Here is a 21832-nt window from a genome sequence, read left to right on the forward strand (position 1 = left end):
TATAACAGTGTAAATTTGCTGTCTCCTCAAAATAACTCAACACACAGCCATTAATGTCTAAACTGCTGGCAATAAAAGTGAGTACACCCTTTAGAAAAACGTCCAAGTTTGGGCCCAAAGTGTCAATATTTTGTGTGGCCAACATTATTTTCCAGCACTGCCTTAACCCTCTCGGGCATGGAGCCAGCTTCAGAGGTGGAAGACGCCATTATTGAAATATTCAATTTTTTCAGATCCATGCTCCCCCCTTGGGGCCTCTCTGGGGGTGACATTAACCAAGGTGGATGAATTTTTGACTGGTGGTTTGGTTTTTGCGAACCCAATACAGGCTTTCTGTCTACCAGTTAGAAATGCATTTTTTTCTTATTTTACCCTCTATGGTCTTTAGATGATCCATCGGTGGGGCCCGCCTTCTGATTCATTTGGCTTTAAAATTAGTGTTATTTCTTTTACACAACTTTTGAATCATCTATACCTAGACAGTGCCTGATAAGTACTATTCTCCTGAAGAACCCACTGGACGTGGTGAAACATGTTGAGAAACAAGTCTTTCAGTTGCATCTCTTGAAACTGTATTGTAATATTGGATGATTTTTTTTAAATAATATGGCTTTTATCAATTAATTTTTCTAAATAAAATGACATTTTTGATATAATCTATGTGTTATCTACTGCACCTTTAACGTCCCATTCCTCTAAGTTTTCTCATTTAGTCTACTACTAAAGGGATGTGGTGCCAACATAATTGATAGGTGTGAGGCAACCATTTGAATTTCTCTTGGGCATGCAGTTTACCAGAGCTTCACAGGTTGCCACTGGAGTCCTCTTCTACACCTCCATGATGACATCACAGAACTGGTGGATTTTAGAGACCTTGCGCTCCTCCACCTTCCGTTTGAAGATGCCCTACAGATGCTCAATAGGGTTTACGTCTGGAGACATGCTTGGCCATTCCATCACCTTTACCCTCAGCTTTTTTAGCAAGGCAGTGGTCATCCTGTAGGTGTGTTTGGGGTCGTTATCATGTTGGAATACTGCCCTGCGGCCCAGTCTCCGAAGGGAGGGGATCATGCTCTGCTTCAGTATGATACAGTACATGTTGGCATTCATGGTTCCCTCAATGAACTGTAGCTCCCCAGTGCCAGCAGCACTTATGCAGCCCCAGACTATGAATCTCCCACCACCATGCTTGAATGTAGGCAAGACACACTTGTCTTTGACCTCCTCACCTGGTTGCTGCCACACACGCTTGACACCATCTAAACCAAATAAGTTTATCTTGGTCTCATCAGACCCGAGGACATGGTTCCAGTAATTCATGTCCTTAGTCTGCTTGTCTTCAGCAAACTGTTTGCTGGCTTTCTTGTGCATCATCTTTAGAAGAGACTTCCTTCTGGGATGACACCCATGCAGACCAATTTGATGCAGTGTGCAGCCTATGGTCTGAGCACTGACAGGCTGACCCCCTACCCCTTCAACCTCTGCAGCAATGCTGGCAGCACTCATAAGTCTATTTTCTGCAGACAACCTCTGGATATAACGCTGAGCACATGCACTCAACCTCTTTGGTCGACCATGGCGAGGCCTGTTCTGAGTGGATCCTGTCCTGTTAAACCACTGTATGGTCTTGGCCACTGTGCTGAAGCTCAGTTTCAGGGTCTTGGCAATCTTCTTATAGCCTAGGCCATCTTTATGTTGAGTAACAATTCTTTTTTCCAGATCCTTAGAGGGTTCTTTGCCATGAGGTGCCATGTTGAACTTCCAGTGACCAGTATGAGAGAGTGAGAGTGATAACGCCAAATTTAACACACCTGCTTCCCATTTACACTTGAGACTTTGTAACACTAACGAGTCATATGACACCGGGGAGGGAAAATGGCTAATTGGACCCAATTTGGACATTTTCACTTAGGGGTTTACTCACTTTTGTTGTCAGTGGTTTAGACATTAATGGCTGTGTGTTGTTATTTTGAGGGGAAAGCAAATTTACACTGTTATACAATCTGTACGCTCACGACTTTACATTGTAGCAAAGTGTAATTTCTTCAGTGTTGTCACATGAAAAGGTATAATAAAATATTTACAAAATATGAGGGGTGTACTCACTTTTGTGAGATACTGTAGATATCAGTTATATATGCTTTTTTTTGCGTTTCCTGTACTGTTGCCTTCTGACGAAAAATAAAGAATTGAAAAAAAAATAAAATAAATTTGTTTTTACCATACCCCATTCCCATTGTTTTTGTACTCGGTATTCATATGGTACTTGGTTCACCCCTGCATTTTTCCTTCCAGCTTTAGTAACCTTGGTATCCAATGTGTCCGGAAAAAGGAAATTGAGTCATCGGTTCAAGCCAGGCTAAATTTGGGGATAGATCCCTATAATGGTGAGCACCAACAGTTATAACCATATTCTTAATGTATACTGCTCTTAGGCCACTAACTGGTTAAATTGATTCAACAAGTTTTTTTTATTAGGTGAGAGTCATCCCTAGATATTAATTTATGATTGGCTGCTTCTTAGGGGTCTCAGCTATCTATCAGTGGAAACAATCACAAAATACAAAGGAGTTAAACATTTACTGTCAACTGTATCTCTAAAACAACTGTCAAGGTGAAACTTAAAGTGGTTGTAAACCCTTACATATCCCCAGAGAAGGGACTATCCTCGGGTGGTACACAGAGATCAAACAAATCTTCCTACATAAGCTGTACCTGTTTATCTGCAGTCTTCTCTTCTCTACATCCACTCAAAGTGCTGCATTTATAAATCTATCTGAGAGTCCAGCAAAAAGGGGACAGAGCTCAAGTTACACTCTGCAGAGCTCAGTAAGGCGAGCTCTGAGAGCTGATTGGAGGGAAGGGACACCCCCCCTCCACACAGCCAACAGGAATAGAGATGAGGCTATCAATCTTCTGGAGATCCCTCCCCTGTCACCATGTTCTCTTGGTATTAGGAATACTTGTCAGAAGTGATTCATGCTGATAGCAGATTAACAAAGCAGCAGACAGAAATGACACTTAGTGCTCTTGAGACAAGTACACACTATAAAGCGATATGCTTTGTTCAGATTTCTTGTCTGCTGTGTACAACCACTTTAAACCTGTTGGATGAGAACTCTTCACTGTGGCAGGAACAAAAACTGATCTCTGATTTTTAGGAACCTAGCTGAACCTAAGCAAAGCACATGTGCACAATAGTAATTGCCTTTTTTTCTTTTCCTGACCATTTCATAAAAAGATATGTAGAGAGGTGAGGGGAGGGACAGAGGAGCTGGTTCAGCACAGACAGTAATTAGAAACTCCCAGAGGAGATGGGGACTATGTGCAGGGAGCGTGGGGCTGTCTTAGGGAATGGACTTTTCCTGGAGTTGTTGAATTTTCAAGCAAGTTCAAAAGGACATTGCAAGTTAATACCAAATAATTTACAGAATGGAAAAGCATAGCAAATAAGCATTTATTATACTTGATTTTTCAGTGCTTTTGCCTACAATGTTTTAGGTTGGTGACAGGGTCTCTTAAAGCCTCCTTTGAAAATAATCCTGAAGTGTGAACTATTCGTCTTGTCTTTAGCAACCAATTTGATTCTCCTGTGCTGCAGATAAAGGGGAATCAAAATGGAGCTCTTGACTGATTGCCATGAGTGTCAGTGGTGTATTTGCCTTCAGGCATATTGCTGGATAAGTCTTGATGAATGTACATATCCATCAGTGTATGTGGTTTACCTGCTCTTCATTTAACCCAACAGCTGGTATGTGGCGGCACCATGAGGAAGTGGATCTGAACGTGGTCAGGCTTTGTTTTCAGGCTTGGTATACTTCACCTGCCACACATCGGATGACAATCGGACCTGTGTTGTCAGAGCCCGTGTACGATAAGAGTAAGTAGTCAAGCAAAAACAAGGGGGGTGAAGCTGAACTCAAGTAAATGAAGTCATGGATCTATTAAGAATCTATGTGTTTTTACATAAAGCTGTCAGATGTAGTGGAATCTGTCTTAAAATTTGCCTCCCATAATCCCATCGTCTGGTGGAAAGTATTTTTGTGTTTGCAAGTGTTGAGTCAGAATTCATAAAGCGACTTTGTAGGGGAAGTGAATGGGCCAAAGGGGGGAGCAAATGGAAATTAGGTGTGGTCTTCTTGCTCATCCTGCTTGAAAGCAAGCCTTGTGCTTGGCTGGGAATGGGCACAGTACTGGTTGACTTTAAAAAAGAAATATCAGGATCTACAGGCCAGAAATGGAGCATACAACCAATACTATATGAAAATCGCATATTTTATTAAAGTCTCACAGTTTTAAAAGAACATATATAATGCATAGTGCATATATCTAATTGCTAAAATATCAAGGTATAAATGTAGCAGTTTGCAGCGTATGGTTATCAGACAGAAAATTGAGTACTAGTAAAGTAAGTCCTCATGCCAACGCGTTTTGCCATACTATGAACCTACTTTATTAGTACTCTATTTTCTGTCTGATAACCATACGCTGCAAACTGCCACATTTCTACCTTGATATTTTAGCAATTGGATATATGCACTATGCATTATATATGTTCTTTTAAAAAATTGTGAGACTTTAATAAAATATGCGATTTTCATATAACTTTGGTGTATGCTCCTTTTCTGGCCTGTAGAGTCCAATATCCCTCTTTTTCTTTTTTGTTGTATATACATTTGTGGATGCTGACCATGAGTGTCACAAAAACTGTACAAAAAATGGTTCACTTTAAATGCATACCCCTAACTTGTGCAAGTGTAAGGGTTTAGCTGGCTGGAGTAAGGGAGGGATGGGTAGACCGCAAATAGAGCAACTTCTCTCTGCAGACAACATAGTGATCAGACACAACAGAGCTGGGTCTGCTGGTTGCATAAGTGTGAGCATTGTCAGATTCTCACACTCCCAGTTTATGTCTATGAATCTCTTTGAGGCTGAGATCAGCAGGTAGTGAAATAGACAGCAGCTAGATGGAGCATGTAGTTTGTAGAAATTAGTTTGTTTCCAGAGCAGCATGGAGTTGCATGCAGGCAGCCTGTGTTAGTCAAAGGAGATTCAGCTGCTGTATAAACTCACCCACAAAGCCGAGTTTGACAGGTCTGCAGGGACAGGCCCTGAGAACAGACAGAGCCTTACACCCACAGCCACTGCATCTCCATCAACTAAAACAGGCTGCCTGCACACAGCTCCCTGCTGCCTCGGACACATAACTAGCTCTTCACATTGTACTGACCTCTACTCCCATGTAAATGAACCCTAAAGAATGAAATCCAGTTTCTTTAAATCACAGCTTAAAGAGGAACTGCAGTCTGCTCACATCATTTTTAATAAAAACATCTTTGGCATTCTGAAGCTTCCCCCCAACCACTTTGTATATTATTTTATATATACTGTGATTCTGTACTTGCCAAATATGCTACAGAAATCTCCTTCCACTGAGTCTGGCTGCAGCCATTTCAACTGTGGGCAGCTGAGGCTGTTGCCTGTTCACTTCCTGGATTTACACAGACACACAGAGGCAGATCTCTAGCTCTGCAGCTCTCATTGGCCCTCTTATGACTCACCCCGCCCCCTCCCTTCCTGCCAAAATGTCGAGAGAGAGCTGTGCATGATGTCAGCCTAGGCTTTTTCCAGACAAGAAACAGGAAGTTGTTGTATAGGGTATTTACTGGCAGAAAAAAAAATGTTTTACCATCCAAAGTTAAAACAACAAGGGCAGAAGATTTAATAGACGGAAAGATGAAAAAATGACTGAAGTTCCGCTTTAAGAGAAGATCACCTTAGAAGTCTACGTGCTCAATTACTGGAATGTTCTCAATGCCCTACATAAAAGAAGAGAATTTTTCCCCTGGGTGGACTTTTGAGGCACCAAATAGTATCAATGTATACAAGTATAATAGTAACAAAAAGATTTTTATTTATAATTAGGCATGATTAAAAATACGGTTAAACATGAAATATTAATTTTTCTAGTCAAAATCATCGGCTAATATCACCATACTGAAAGACCCTCCTTACACCCGACGCGTTTCAGAGTAGTAATTGAATCCTTCTTCAGGGGTGCATGAAAAGGAGGAATTAATCTATGGCATAATTAGAGACAAATATAATCAGTTTTACAAGTAGAGGATTGCAGTAATGTTACAAAAAATACATATAATACCAAACATTTAAAGAGATTACTTACACAGTATTGAATGGCAGGATGATTTTCAATATTTCATTGTGTGATGTTAAAATTATGGATACATAACATGAGACATTATGCCGGTGGGGTTGCTATCTCAAGGCATGTGGGCTTCAAATAAGGCAAGTAAGAAGTCTAGAAAACAGACTTGATATTAAAGCTGTCCTCCCCAAGAAGAGATAGCTCCTCACATTCCAGGGCCGCAGGGTGGCCAACAGGATATACTGAGGCCAAGCAAAGAAATCCCTAAAAGTAATGAGAGTAGGAATGATATGCTGGATCCAGTGGCGTCTCCAGCTTTCATATTTAGGGGGCACATGTGGGGACAGGGACAAAAGTAGGGGGGGCAACTATAAAATGCAATTATATATATATATATCCTGGGGCCATTTACTACGATCCCACAATGGCCCTTTCACATGTTCTGCAGTGAGCTCCCTTCCTACTGTATTGAGGCCCCCCCAGGGTGGCAGAAAACAAGAGATAAATGTCACCAGCATACCAAGAAAATATAAGGGTCCAAAGCAGTGGGAGAACTATCAGGGTTGCAAAGGTTGTCTTGCCACCGGGCCCTGGTGTTCTGCCACTATGGGGTTCCCCAGCTCTCTCTTGCTGTCCTGCCCCTGCTATTGACAGCGCTGGTCTGGCATCTCTTGGAATTTACAGGCTGGTTCTCCTGTCCTAAGGATGAGAGAAATTAGTCTGTTTTTTCAGTAACTGAGAGTCCTGGTGGAGTCCTTCCTGCAACTCGCTCTTCTCCCTGCCAATGAGGATGCAGGAGAAGGAGCAGATCGGGCGGCCGTGGTTGTGTGAGCGCTCGCATTATGCAGTGTCAGCGAGCAGACGGAGGGGGGAGGAATCACCCGCAGGGGCTGACTGGGGACGCTCTCCCTCTCAATAGAGACCGTGTTACTCTAGTGGCGGCCCGAGTAAGATGCGGCGCATCCGATACAAATGCAAACAAAAAGACGTTGCCTTTATGTAAAAAAAGAAAAAATATTTTTAATGGGGGGAGGGGGCACATGGTGAGGCACAGCATAATGTTGGGGGGGGTCAGGACCCCCTCTGCCCCCCCAGTGACGCCATTGGCTGGATTTTGTCTCCAAAATGGGAGCATATAGTGTAATTATTAATGCATATGGCTGCAAAGTGGGGTGAAAAGTAAGAGATATACCTGACTATGATGAATGCACACGCAAAGGGCAAAGAAGGCCACAAGAAGTTGGAAAAAAGTTTTTGGCAACTGTAAGGACAATAGAAGACAAATCTTTAGTAATAAGTGTGTTTACCATCCATAATATGATGCTGGATGTAAAGATCAAAAGGTGGTGTATGCATGTGTATATCTGGCAGTTTAATCCTGTGAATTATATATGGTATATAGAACCAAATTGCAATATGATAACAGGTAAGCATATGTATATACCCCTTTATACACTGAACATGTAAAAATTGGTAATGCTAGTAAAAGTAAAATATATATATATATACAGTATATGTATTCCCATTAGGTAAATGAAGGGAATTTTATATAAGTGTGTGTGCATTCATGTAGCACTGCATGCACTACGTGCTCAATTACTGGAATGTTCTCACTGCCCTACATATGTCCCGTGTTTGAATTGGATAGTTCTCTTTCTGCTTCTCTAGAATCCACAAATACATCAGAACTGAAGATATGCCGGATGAATAAAGAGTATGGCTACTGTCAAGGGGGAGAAGAGGTGTACATCCTGTGTGACAAGGTGCAGAAAGGTAAATGGTCATGGGTTGGGTCTGCATCCATCTCCTTTGTGATAATATAGAGGAACACAAATGGCTTTCTTCAGCAAAATAACAATCTATAGTCCTAGTATAAAGAAGTCCACACAAAATGGCTCATCACCAGTATCTCAGTCCCACACTTGGGCCTAGGGTTCCCATCTGTTTGGGGTGCAATACAAGCTGCAAGAGATCAGCAAACTGAGTCTCAGTCGCCAGACAGCCCACCCAGGCTCACAGCTGTGGACTACTCCACTTCACCCCATAGACAAGTGATGATTCCTTCTTGCTGCTTTTCAAGACTCCATTGCAGGTGGACTAACCCTTTCAGGGTGGAAGTGCCTGCAAATTTCCGGTCTCAAAAGAGGACTACCAATGTAGAGAGTACTGAAATCAGTACTGAAACCCCAGTACCCCTCCCCCTGTATAGGTGGAAACTCCTAAATACTAAAATATCTATCGAAGTCTCCCTTAAAGGGACCACAACCCAAATAGAGAGGATATAAACCTTCAGTCCAGGACCCAATATATATATATATATATATATATATATATATATATATATATATATATATATATATCAAGAAAAAAATCTAAATAATTTACATACTTTACCACAATTGTTGTGCATTTGTGTGAATGAATGAATGACAAATAAATATGTTTATATGAAAACATCTGCCTGTTATCAATTGTTCCTTGTAAACGTTTGCTTACTCCACATTTTTTGCAGAGGATATCAAGGTGGTATTCTTTGACCATGCATGGGAAGCCTGCGCCAACTTCTCCCAAGCTGATGTACACAGACAGATCGCTATTGTTCTCAAGACGCCACCATACCGCGATTTGCATATCTGTAACCCGGCTACAGTGCAAGTCTGCCTGCAGAGGATCACTGATGGCATCCGCAGCGATGGAGTGAGCTTCACATACTTGCCACATGATGGAGGTCAGTGTGTAGGGTGTGGTCACTGTCACTCAATTGTTGAAATTAAAGAATAAATATGTTGCACAGATGGTGGGTGGAGAAGGCAAGTCCCTTGTACTTTTTTTCCTATTAATCAGGCCTTAAGGAATGTTGGAATATTAATGGTAATCCCCTTCCTTGTACAAACTAATTGCAACCTCCTGAGGCATTAAGGTCCCCCTTCTTGGATGGCAGCTGCTTAAGGATTGTCCTCTTACATTTAAGGTGGCCATAGACATAAGGATATCTCTCTGGAAATGATGGGCAGGAAGATGTTTACCCCTGCCTGCATGCATTGGATGAACATCGAGACATGTTAAGTTCCTTGTCCAATACCAACAACAGTATACCTATACATATATCAGATCCTTCATTAGAGAAATGAAAAGTCTGAATATTTGCCAGTATGAAAGTTAATGGCATTTGCAGGCTTGTGTTTTAATAGGCTAAAGAGGAACTTCAATCCCCAAGTATTTTCATTTTCTTACCCCTCACTTTGTCTACTGGGTTGTCCTCAAAAAACATACATATACCCAGCAAATCCAGAATTGTGCTGCTTTGATCTTCCAAACCGCTGATGTACACTGAGTCCCGCGCTGCCATATTTCTTATGACAGCAGAAGCTAAGGCTGCCAGCCCTACCTGTTAGCAGGTCTGCTCTCCGCCTAATGTTTTGTTGAAGCTGGTGTCCCCTGGGATATGTGATGTGCACATCCCTGGAGGCTTCAGGAGCAGAGGAGATGTCATTCTCCCCTAGGTAAAAAAGATGTGGGGCAAGGTGAAGTGCAAAAATTAAAAAAAAAGGTAAATAAACAAAATGGCAGATGGTGGGAGGCTTGTAAGGATTAAAAGTCTAGAGTTTTAACTATGGCTGCTGGGAGATAGTGGGCACCGTTACAGTGACTTGAAAAAGTATTCATACCCCTTGAAATTTTCCACATTTTGTCATGTTACAACCAAAAACATAAATGTATTTTATTGGAATTTTATGTGATAGATCAACACAAAATGGCAAATTGTGAAGTGAATGATAAATGGTTTTCAAAATATTTTGCAAATAAATATGTGAAAAGTGTGGGGTGCATTTGTATTCAGCCCCCCTGAGTCAATACTTTGTAGAACCATCTTTCACTGCAATTACAGCTGCAAGTCATTTTGGGTATGTTTCTGCCAGCTTTGTACATCTAGAGAGTGACATTTTTGCCCATTCTTCTTTGCAAAATAGCTCAAGCTCTGTCAGATTGGATGGAGAGCGTTTGTGAACAGCAATTTTCAAGTCTTGCCACAGATTCTCAATTGGATTTAGGTCTGGACTTTGACTGGGCCATTCTAACACATGAATATGCTTTGATCTAAATCATTCCATTGTAGCTCTGGCTGTATGTTTAGGGTTGTTGTTCTGCTGGAAGGTGAACCTCCGCCCCAGTCTCAAGTCTTTTGCAGACTCTTATGTCCTGTACACACGGTCGGATTTTCCGATGGAAAATGTGTGATAGGACCTTGTTGTCGGAAATTCTGACCGTGTGTAGGCTCCATCACACATTTTCCATAGAAATTTCTGACACACAAAGTTTGAGAGCAGGCTATAAAATTTTCCAACAACAAAATCCGATTGGTTAAATTCCGATCGTGTGTACACAAATCCGACGGACAAAGTGCCACGCATGCTCAGAATAAATTAAGAGATGAAAGCTATTGGCTAATGCCCCATTTATAGTCCTGATGTACGTGTTTTATGTCACCGCATTCAGAACGATCGGATTTTCTGACAACTTTGTGTGACCGTGTGTATGCAAGACAAGTTTGAGCCAACATCCATCGGAAAAAATCCATGGATTTTGTTGTCGGAATATCTGATCAATGTCCGATCGTGTGCAAACGGGACTTCTTATGGCTTTCTTTCAACAATGGCTTTCTTCTTGTCACTCTTCCATAAAGTCCAGATTTGTGGAGTGCACGACTAACAGTTGTCCTGTGGACAGATTCTTCCACCTGAGCAGTGGATCTCTGCAACTCCTCCAGAGTTACCATGGGCCTTTTGGCTGCTTCTCTGATTAATTGTCTCCTTGCCCAGCCTGTCAGTTTAGGTGGACGGCCATGCCATGGTCAGTTTGCAGTTGTGCCATACTCTTTCCATTTTCAGATGATGGATTGAACAGTGCTTTTTATAACCTAACCCTGCTTTAAACTTCTCTACAACTTTATCCCTGACTTGTCTGGTGTGTTCCTTGGCCTTCATGATGCTGATTGTTCCCTAAAGTTCTCTAACAAACATCTGAGGGCTTCACAGAACAGCTGTATTTATACTGAAATTAAATTACACACAGGTGGACTGTATTTACTAATTAGGTGACTTCTGAAGGCAATGGGTTCCAGTAGATTTTAGTGAGAGGTATCAGAGTAAAGGGGGCTGAATACAAATGCACGCCACACTTTTCAGATATTTTTTTGTAAAGGATCTTGAAAACTATTTATCATTTTCCTTCCACTTCACAATTATGTGCCACTTTGTGTTGGTCTATCACAGAAAATCCCAATAAAATAAATCTACGTTTTTGGTTGTAACATGACAAAATGTGGACACTTTCAATGGGTATGAATACTTTTTCAAAGCACTGTAGGTAGAAGATCATATCTTTTTTTTGACATCTTCCCAGAACATTGCTGGAGCCAGACTAAGGCAGTTACCGACTTTCTGATTACCACCAATTAATCACTCACCCCTCCCATTGTCTTGCAATATTGCATACATTGGGCAGATCACAAGAGTAATTAGTGCCTTGCATTACAATACTTGCAGGTAGAAGCAGTTCTATGTGTACCTAACCTGCGCATTTAGCTGTGTGTTCAGAGATGTGCTCATTGTTAAGAATATATACAGTTTTTTTTTTCATTCAACCAGTGGGTTGAAAGGAAAAAAACTGACAGATCCCCACATCCACACAAGTGATGTAGATGCAGGGATCTCCCCCACTGTGCTATTGTATTCTGACACCAGGGACTCTCCCCATCAGAATCCACAGATCAGTGCTGTAAGCGTTGATCAAATGCTGGTTTCCTGCAGGACCATTCGACAGAAGCCTATCTATGACCAGCTTCTGTTGAACAGACAAGGATATACACGTACCAAAATCTAGCCAGTTCCTGCTGAACTAGCTAATTTTTGATGTGTATATACATCTTTAATCTCAGATCCTTAAACAAAGCTGAACACACAAGAAAACATTGATTGGTCAACTAACTAAACACTGATTGTGTGCTGGCAATACCTATATAGTGCAGCCTTTTTCAACCAGGGTGCCTTGATGTTTCTTCAGGGGTGCCTTGTCAAAATGCCTAAAAATTGCCCAAAAATGTATACAAGCCAGTAGGGCGGATCAAGCCTGCCTTTTAATTCTACAAAGCCACGGGTTTTCATTGTGCACCATTACAGCCTTCCAGCCACCGGCATCCTAACAACCAGTGATGTCATCAGTATTGATAAGAAGGGTGTTGTTGATCTTCTATACAGCATCCTTGTTTGACCCTCCCCTGCCCCCCTCCGCCAGCACTGGGGTCATATTAGCCGAGTGATGGAGAGAACTTGAGGGAGAGGAGAAACACTAGAATACTAGTCTGTACCAATGTGCAAAAGAGTATTTGCTTTGGAAGGATACATCACCTCTAATGTTGGGTGTCCTACGTGTGGATGTTGCTGCATTGTGTAAACTATTAGAATTGTTTTTTACATTTTAGAATGGGATGCCTTGACACTGTCCATAATTTTAAAGGGTGCCTTGACTAAAAAAAGGTTGAGAAACACTGCTATAGTGTACGGTCAGCCTTTAAGGAAAGCTGTAATAAGGTGATGGGCTGTCATTATGAACATTGCATATCATTGCTTTAATACGTTTTGTATCACTAACCTGAAATATGTATACAAATCAGGAATTCTGATTGTGCTGTTACTCTACCTACCACGTGTGTATCAATGGTAACTAGCAATTTCAGGAGGCAGCCTACACACTTCTCTTCATGAAAGAGTACTTTAAACAAATCATTTAAATTAAATCTAGTAGGGTGGTCCAGATAATAAATGTTTCTCAACCTGGTGTACAGACTTCTTAGTGGGGTGGCATATGATCTGTTCAATATGTGGGTGATGTGTGATCTGTCCAGTGTGTGGGTGGTGTGTGATCGTTCCAGTGTGTGGGTGGTGTGTGATCGTTCCAGTGTGTGGGTGGTGTGTGATCTGTCCAGTGTGTGGGTGATGTGTGATCTGTCCAGTGTGTGGGTGATGTGTGATCTGTCCAGTGCGTGGGGTGATGTGTGATCTGTCCAGTGTGTGGGTGGTGTGTGATCTGTCCAGTGTGTGGGGTGGTGTGTGATCTGTCCAGTGTGTGGGGTGGTGTGTGATCTGTCCAGTGTGTGGGTGGTGTGTGAACGTTCCAGTGTGTGGGTGGTGTGTGATCTGTCCAGTGTGTGGGGTGGTGTGTGATCTGTCCAGTGTGTGGGGTGGTGTGTGATCTGTCCAGTGTGTGGGTGATGTGTGATCTGTCCAGTGTGTGGGTGATGTGTGATCTGTCCAGTGCGTGGGGTGATGTGTGATCTGTCCAGTGTGTGGGGTGGTGTGTGATCTGTCCAGTGTGTGGGGTGATGTGTGATCTGTCCAGTGTGTGGGGTGGTGTGTGATCTGTCCAGTGTGTGGGGTGGTGTGTGATCTGTCCAGTGTGTGGGGTGGTGTGTGATCTGTCCAGTGTGTGGGTGGTGTGTGATCTGTCCAGTGTGTGGGTGATGTGTGATCTGTCCAGTGCGTGGGGTGATGTGTGATCTGTCCAGTGTGTGGGTGATGTGTGATCTGTCCAGTGTGTGGTTGGTGTGTGATCTGTCCAGTGTGTGGGTGGTGTGTGATCTGTCCAGTGTGTGGGGTGGTGTGTGATCTGTCCAGTGTGTGGGGTGGTGTGTGATCGTTCCAGTGTGTGGGTGATGTGTGATCTGTCCAGTGTGTGGGGTGATGTGTGATCTGTCCAGTGTGTGGGGTGATGTGTGATCTGTCCAGTGTGTGGGGTGATGTGTGATCTGTCCAGTGTGTGGGGTGGTGTGTGATCTGTCCAGTGTGTGGGATGGTGTGTGATCTGTCCAGTGTGTGGGGTGGTGTGTGATCGTTCCAGTGTGTGGGTGGTGTGTGATCTGTCCAGTGTGTGGGGTGGTGTGTGATCTGTCCAGTGTGTGGGGTGGTGTGTGATCGTTCCAGTGTGTGGGTGATGTGTGATCTGTCCAGTGTGTGGGGTGATGTGTGATCTGTCCAGTGTGTGGGGTGATGTGTGATCTGTCCAGTGTGTGGGGTGATGTGTGATCTGTCCGATGTGTGGGTGATGTGTGATCTGTCCAGTGTGTGGGGTGATGTGTGATCTGTCCAGTGTGTGGGGTGATGTGTGATCTGTCCAGTGTGTGGGGTGGTGTGTGATCTGTCCAGTGTGTGGGGTGGTGTGTGATCTGTCCAGTGTGTGGGGTGGTGTGTGATCGTTCCAGTGTGTGGGTGGTGTGTGATCTGTCCAGTGTGTGGGGTGGTGTGTGATCTGTCCAGTGTGTGGGGTGGTGTGTGATCGTTCCAGTGTGTGGGTGATGTGTGATCTGTCCAGTGTGTGGGGTGATGTGTGATCTGTCCAGTGTGTGGGGTGATGTGTGATCTGTCCAGTGTGTGGGGTGATGTGTGATCTGTCCGATGTGTGGGTGATGTGTGATCTGTCCAGTGTGTGGGGTGATGTGTGATCTGTCCAGTGTGTGGGGTGATGTGTGATCTGTCCAGTGTGTGGGGTGATGTGTGATCTGTCCAGTGTGTGGGGTGATGTGTGATCTGTCCAGTGTGTGGGGTGATGTGTGATCTGTCCAGTGTGTGGGGTGATGTGTGATCTGTCCAGTGTGTGGGGTGATGTGTGATCTGTCCGATGTGTGGGTGATGTGTGATCTGTCCAGTGTGTGGGTGATGTGTGATCTGTCCAGTGTGTGGGTGATGTGTGATCTGTCCAGTGTGTGGGTGATGTGTGATCTGTCCAGTGTGTGGGGTGATGTGTGATCTGTCCGATGTGTGGGTGATGTGTGATCTGTCTAGTGTGTGGGGTGGTGTGTGATCTGTCGAGTGTTTAATCGTTCCAGTGTGTGGGGTGATGTGTGATCTGTCCAGTGTGTGGGTGGTGTGTGATCTGTCCAGTGTGTGGGTGGTGTGTGATCTGTCCAGTGTGTGGGTGGTGTGTGATCTGTCCAGTGTGTGGGGTGGTGTGTGATCGTTCCAGTGTGTGGGTGGTGTGTGATCTGTCCAGTGTGTGGGGTGGTGTGTGATCTGTCCAGTGTGTGGGTGGTGTGTGATCGTTCCAGTGTGTGGGTGGTGTGTGATCGTTCCAGTGTGTGGGTGGTGTGTGATCTGTCCAGTGTGTGGGGTGGTGTGTGATCTGTCCAGTGTGTGGGTGGTGTGTGATCGTTCCAGTGTGTGGGTGGTGTGTGATCTGTCCAGTGTGTGGGTGATGTGTGATCTGTCCAGTGTGTGGGTGGTGTGTGATCTGTCCAGTGTGTGGGTGATGTGTGATCTGTCCAGTGTGTGGGTGATGTGTGATCTGTCCAGTGTGTGGGTGATGTGTGATCTGTCCAGTGTGTGGGTGATGTGTGATCTGTCCAGTGTGTGGGTGATGTGTGATCTGTCCAGTGTGTGGGTGATGTGTGATCTGCTCAGAGTGTGTGTGACCCAATGGGGTTCGGTCCAATCTAACTAGACAATGTGTCCCAAAATTTTACTACAGATTCCCATGGAGTGTGCAGAAAGCGACCTCGTATCTCTCCTCCGCAAGATGAGCTCGTCGGCCCCGGTCAGTGCTTGGCAGCATTATATATACTATTACGTGTCTAATCTTAGACGTCACTCTGATCCTTTTTTATTTTTTCTTTGTAGACCCACATATGATTGAGAGCAGGAGACGACAAGAAAGACCCAATTATACAGACTACATAACTTCTCCATCAGGTAAATAAATGTAAAATGTAGTGCAATAAATGAAGTTGTGTTTGGCAGACTTCAGTACTACTTTTGCATTCAAATCATTTTAGGTCAGTTCAGGATAAAGTGAAAGCATTTTGTTACATCTGTTTATAAAGTGCAAAAAAAAAATGTCGATATTCTGAAATTCATAGCTGTCCTTTTGTCTTCTGCATAATTCCTATGTTATCTTAACCACTTCAATACCAAGGACGTCATATGACGTCCTTGGCTTTGAGCAGGTATATCTGAATGATGCCTGTAGTCACAGATATCATTCAGATATTGCCGGTTTCAGCCGGCGAATCTCTACACCATAGGAACGATCATAGCGGCCGTTCCGCCGCTTGATCGTTCCTATGGGAGGCGAGAGGGGACGTCCCCCCCCTCCCACCGCCCTCCGGTGCCTGCTCCGACTCACCGTTACGATCGGTGAGGCGGAGAGTGGATCCGCCGGCGCCGGATGTAGATCATAGAGATTTCCGGCGGACCAGATGGTCCCCGGAGTCTCTATGATCGTCGGAGGCCGGGTACGATGTTATGACGTCACGCCCGGCCTCTCCATTCAAAAAATTTCAGGCTTCCCAGCCTAGTGGTGAGATATGGGGTCTTATTGACCCCATATCTCACTATTAAGAGGACCTGTCATGTCATATTGCTATTACAAGGGATGTTTAGTAGGAATAAAAGTGATCAATTTTTTTTTTTTTTTCAAAAAAGTGTCAAAATAAAAAAAAAATATATAATTAACAATAAAAAAAAAATAAATAAATTTTTTAAAGCGCCGTTGTCCCCGTGTGCTCGCACGCAGAAGCGAACGCATACGTAAGTCCCGCCCCCATATGAAAACGGTGTTCAAACCATACATGTGAGGTATCGCCGCGAACGTTGGAGCGAGAGCAAAATCCTAACAACCAATGATGTCATCAGTATTGATAAGAAGGGTGTTGTTGATCTTCTATACAGCACCTTTGTTTGACCCTCCCCTGCCCCCCTCTGCCAGCACTGGGGTCATATTAGCCGAGTGATGGAGAGAACTTGAGGGAGAGGAGAAACACTAGAATACTAGTCTGTACCAATGTGCAAAAGTGTATTTGCTTTGGAAGAATACATCACCTCTAATGTTGGGTGTCCTACGTGTGGATGTTGCTGCATTGTGTAAACTATTAGAATTGTTTTTTACATTTTAGAATGGGATGCCTTGACACTGTCCATAATTTTAAAGGGTGCCTTGACTAAAAAAAAAGGTTGAGAAACACTGCTATAGTGTACGGTCAGCCTTTAAGGAAAGCTGTAATAAGGTGATGGGCTGTCGTTATGAACATTGCATATCATTGCTTTAATACGTTTTGTATCACTAACCTGAAATATGTATACAAATCAGGAATTCTGATTGTGCTGTTACTCTACCTACCACGTGTGTATCAATGGTAACTAGCAATTTCAGGAGGCAGCCTACACACTTCTCTTCATGAAAGAGTACTTTAAACAAATCATTTAAATTAAAGGGGTTGTAAAGGTAAATTTTTTTTTCTTTTTTTTTCTTTAAAAATAACAAACATATTATACTTACCTTCACTGTGCAGCTCGTTCTGCACAGAGTGGCCCCGAACCTGGTCTTCTGGGGTCCCTCGGCGGCTGTCTCAGCTCCTCCCCGCAATAACTAACCACCTTAATGCGAGCTCCTCGCATGGTGGTTAGTTATTGCGGGCGCGCTCCCGTGATACAGCCGGTGGCTATAGCCGCTCGCTGTATTACTTGGCCCCGCCCCAGCGCGCCGCGTCATTGGATGTGATTGACAAAAAAAAAATTTCAAGCGTCGCCTATTTGGATTTTTAAATACTGAACATTGGCACTATTCCACGAGCGTGTGCAATTTTGAAGCGTGACATGTTAGGTATCTGTTTACTCGGCGTAACTTCATCTTTCACAAAATGCAAAAACATTGGGCTAACTTTACTGTTTTGGTTTTTTTTTAAACACAAAACTGTTTTTTTCCCAAAAAAAAACGCGTTCGAAAAATTCCTGCGCAAATACTGTGTGAGATAAAAAGTTGCAACAACCGCCATTGTATTCTCTAGGGTCTTTGCTAAAAAAACATATATAATGTTTGGGGGTTCTATGTAATTTTCTAGCAAAAAAATGATGATTTTTACATGTAGGAGCAAAGTGTCAGAATTGGCCCGGTATTGAAGCGGTTAAAGAATCCTCCTAGTTATCCTGGACTACAGAATGATTAGCTTTTATGTTGTAGAAAAATGGCTTAGTTAAGTATTTTAGCAAGTAGCAGGGCTGACACCACTCCACTAAAATGGTCTTTCTGGAAAATGAACAGGTATTATTCTGTACTTGCAGGGTCTTTAAAGGGATACAATGTGGGGAAATGTGCGTGTACTGTATATGTTTTGCTTGACAAACATTGAAAGAGATTGACTATGCTGAGAGCTCCCTCTAGTGGCCAATTTACAAACCTCAATGTGTAGTATAATGAAATTATTGGAGAGCCAGCATATAATAATGTGAGTCAAATTAAACATTACTCTTCCCTAAACTCTGCTAACAACATGTTAAAAACACACTCAACATTCCTTTTAAAGCAATTCTGCCGTTATTGTAAATGATTTACGATTTCCACCTACTGTGTAGAGTAGACACCTCCATGTTCTGTAGATATGTAGCTCCATTAGTTGTAAACTTTATGTACCTGTTTGTAGAGGTGTCAGCTGTACAAAGAAAATGGCAACTTTATTTGTTTACAATAGCCATAAGTTCACTGTAAACCCAGTGCAGAGTTTGTATGGGTTAAAGTGGAATTCCAGTGAGAATCTAACTAAGCCTAAATCCACTCCCACCCCCATTCTAGGACTATTCTATCTACCCTGTAAAAGAAAAGATGTGTATTCTTACCTGTTGTAAAGCTGCTCTGGTCCGGGGTCCCAGTACCTACTTCAGTGTAGAGGAGAGGCAGCGACAACGGCTGCAGACCATGGGCGATGACGTCACCTATAGGCTTACTATGGGCCATCCATTGTCGGCAGTCCCTATTCTAGACTACAGCCGGTGCTGGAAGCCGGCCATGTCACTGGAATGGAGTGGCTTCAGAATAGGTAAGTATAGACATCATTTCCTTCACAGGATATATAGAATAGACTTAGAATGGGGTGGGAGCAGATTTAGGCTTAGTTAGATTTAGTCTGGAATTACACTTTCAGTATTTTGCCACACACTATGTACACTCATCAGACAAACTACCTAGCTTATCAGTAAAGGTTCTCTATTAGTGTGAAGACTAGTCTGACCAACTTGTGGGTGGAATAACCTATATCTGGCCAAATCAGACTGATCCCATTGTTCAGCATTCAATGTGACCATACACACAAGATGCAGTCTGTCCCTGTCCATCCCTGCTCCCAATCTCCACAAAAGAACTATATTGTCAAAAGTATTGAGACACCTGCCTTTACACGCACATGAACTTTAATGGCATCCCAGTCTTAGTCCGTAGGGTTCAATATTGAGTTGGCCCACCCTTTGCAGCTATAACAGCTTCAACTATTCTTGGAAAACTGTCCACAAGGTTTAGGAGTGTGTCTATGGAGATGTTTGACCCTTCTTCCAGAAGCGCATTTGTGAGGTCAGGCAGTGATGTAGACGAGAAGGCCTGGCTCGCAGTCTCCACTCTAATTCATCTCAAAGATATTCTGTTGGGTTGAGGTCAGGACTCTGTGCAGGCCAGTCAAGTTCCTCCACCCCAAACTCGCTCATTCATGTCTTTATGAACCTTAATAGACCCAATCTTCCTGATAATGGAATCCTGCTTATTCCTTTAAAAGAGGATCTGTTAGATCAGCCTTTCTCAAACTTTTTACACCAGAGGAACCCCTGAAATAATTTTTAGGTCTCAGGGAACCTTTGCTAAAACCAGTTCATTGGGGTCATTGGGAAGAATGCCACCCTTACAGCAAAAAAAAAAAATCATTGGTATAATGGTACTAACTCTGACAAAAGGCATTGGACCCAGAATTATGCCGGTATCATCAATTGGAAGGTCATTCAGCTACAGCTCAAGGAATCCTCAGCAACCTCTGGAGGAACCCTAGTTGAGAATGGCTCCATTTTGTTGCCACTGTATACAATGTCAGAAGTGATTTGCTGTCAGTTTTTCCACCTTAACATGTATACTTCCTGTGTGTGTTTTCCCCCATATCAGTCTGAGTTGGCTTCATACCGATTTCAGGGTGGTGACATCAATGGCCATGAAACCCAATACATCCAGCTACTTGCTTTAGTCCCATTATAGTGCATGCTGGATCTCTCCCGCTTCTCGGCAGTGGCTCTGATACCTGTCTGAGAAGGCTTGTATGGAAGCAGACAATCCCCCATTTACATACAACAAAATTTTAAAAAATGGTAGTTATTAAGTAACTAGGTTTAGCTGCACAACCACAGACCTCAGACGTGGCACATAAGTCCAGAGACAGTTTCCATCAAAACTTTCTCATACAGGTGCTTCTTCTATAAGAGCCCTTGCACACTGGGGCGGTTTGCAGGCGCTATTGCGCTAATAATAGCGCCTGCAAACCGCCCCGAAAGTGCCGCTGCTGTCATCCCAGTGTGAAAGCCCCGAGGGCTTGCACACTGGAGCGATGCGCTGGCAGGACGGTAAAAAAAGTCCTGCCAGCAGCATCTTCGGAGCGGTGTGTATACCGCTCCTGCCCATTGAAATCAATGGGACGGCGCGGCTATACCGCCGGCAATGCGCCTCTGCAGAGGCGCTTTGCGGTGGTATTTAACCCTTTCTCGGCCGCTAGCGGGGGGTAAAACCGCCCCGCTAGCGGCCGCATACCGACGGTAAAACGCCACTAATAATAGCGGCGTTTTACCGCCGACGCCGCCCCCCGCCCCAGTGTGCAAGGGCTCTAATAGTCTCTTGAAGCTGTTTCTGAAGTATGTTTGTGTGGTTGGCACTATATCACTATATCACTAATATCACTAATATCACTATATTACAAGGCGATAATCTTTCATCTGATGGTGCTCTCTAGAGGCAGGATCACACCTTACCTCCAGTACCCTCGGTTTTCAATTGCTGCAAACACTCATAGAAGAGCTGCAACCCAGCACTATTTCCCTAAGCTACAATGTCAGGAATAGTGTCTTATTTCAGCATTGGGTTTATTAGAGGATTTCGTGCTGAACATGGATGGGTTTATGTACAGTACTAAAGCTTTTAGGCAGGTGTGAAAAAATGCTGCAAATTACGAATACTTTTAAAAATAGAAGTGTTATTAGTTAATCAGCCCATATCTGTACTAGCAAACTGGTTTAGCCTGGCTCCATCCAGGACACGCCTCCAACGTGTTTCACCTCAGCCATAGGGCTTAGTCATGGAGGTGCATAGGAAATGGAAACAAGGCAAAGCGACTCAACTATACACGAAAAAGTAGGAACTGGAGTGCAGAAAATGGCAGCAGGTGCTTCGGACTGATGAGACAAAGTCTGAAATATGTGGCTGTAGTAGAAGGCAGTTTTTTTTCCTCAAAGGGCTGGAGAGCGGTAAAATAATGAGTGTGTTCAGGCAACATTGAAGCATGGTGGAGGTTCCTGGCAAGTTTGGGACAGCATTTCTGCAAATGGAGTTGGGGATTTGGTCAGGATCAATGGTGTCCTCAATACTGAGAAATACAGGCAGATACTTATCCATCATGCAATACCATCAGGGAGGGGTGTGATTGGCCCCAAATTTATTCTGCAGCAGGACAACAACCCAAAACATACAGCCAATGTCATTAAGAACTATCCTCAGCGTAAAGATGAACAAGGAGTCCTGGAAGTGATGGTTTGGCCCCCACAGAGCCCCGATCTCAACATCATGGAGTCTGTTTGGGATTACACAAAGAGACAGAAGGATTTG

The 21832-nt window shown here is 43.5% G+C and overlaps 1 protein-coding gene across 1 annotated transcript in view; it reads left to right on the forward strand.

Annotated features, from left to right (window-relative positions):
- RELB (RELB proto-oncogene, NF-kB subunit) overlaps positions 1-21832 on the forward strand; it is an 80148-nt gene that overhangs the window by 55376 nt on the left and 2940 nt on the right. The window contains exons 5-10 of the mRNA XM_073599041.1: positions 2296-2387; positions 3749-3880; positions 7835-7939; positions 8679-8894; positions 15686-15751; positions 15835-15906. Of these exons, the coding sequence (XP_073455142.1) occupies positions 2296-2387; positions 3749-3880; positions 7835-7939; positions 8679-8894; positions 15686-15751; positions 15835-15906 (683 nt within the window). The remainder of the gene's footprint in view (positions 1-2295; positions 2388-3748; positions 3881-7834; positions 7940-8678; positions 8895-15685; positions 15752-15834; positions 15907-21832) is intronic.

This window comes from Aquarana catesbeiana, linkage group LG09, assembly GCF_042186555.1.
Source record: "Aquarana catesbeiana isolate 2022-GZ linkage group LG09, ASM4218655v1, whole genome shotgun sequence".
Classification (NCBI taxonomy): domain Eukaryota; kingdom Metazoa; phylum Chordata; class Amphibia; order Anura; family Ranidae; genus Aquarana; species Aquarana catesbeiana.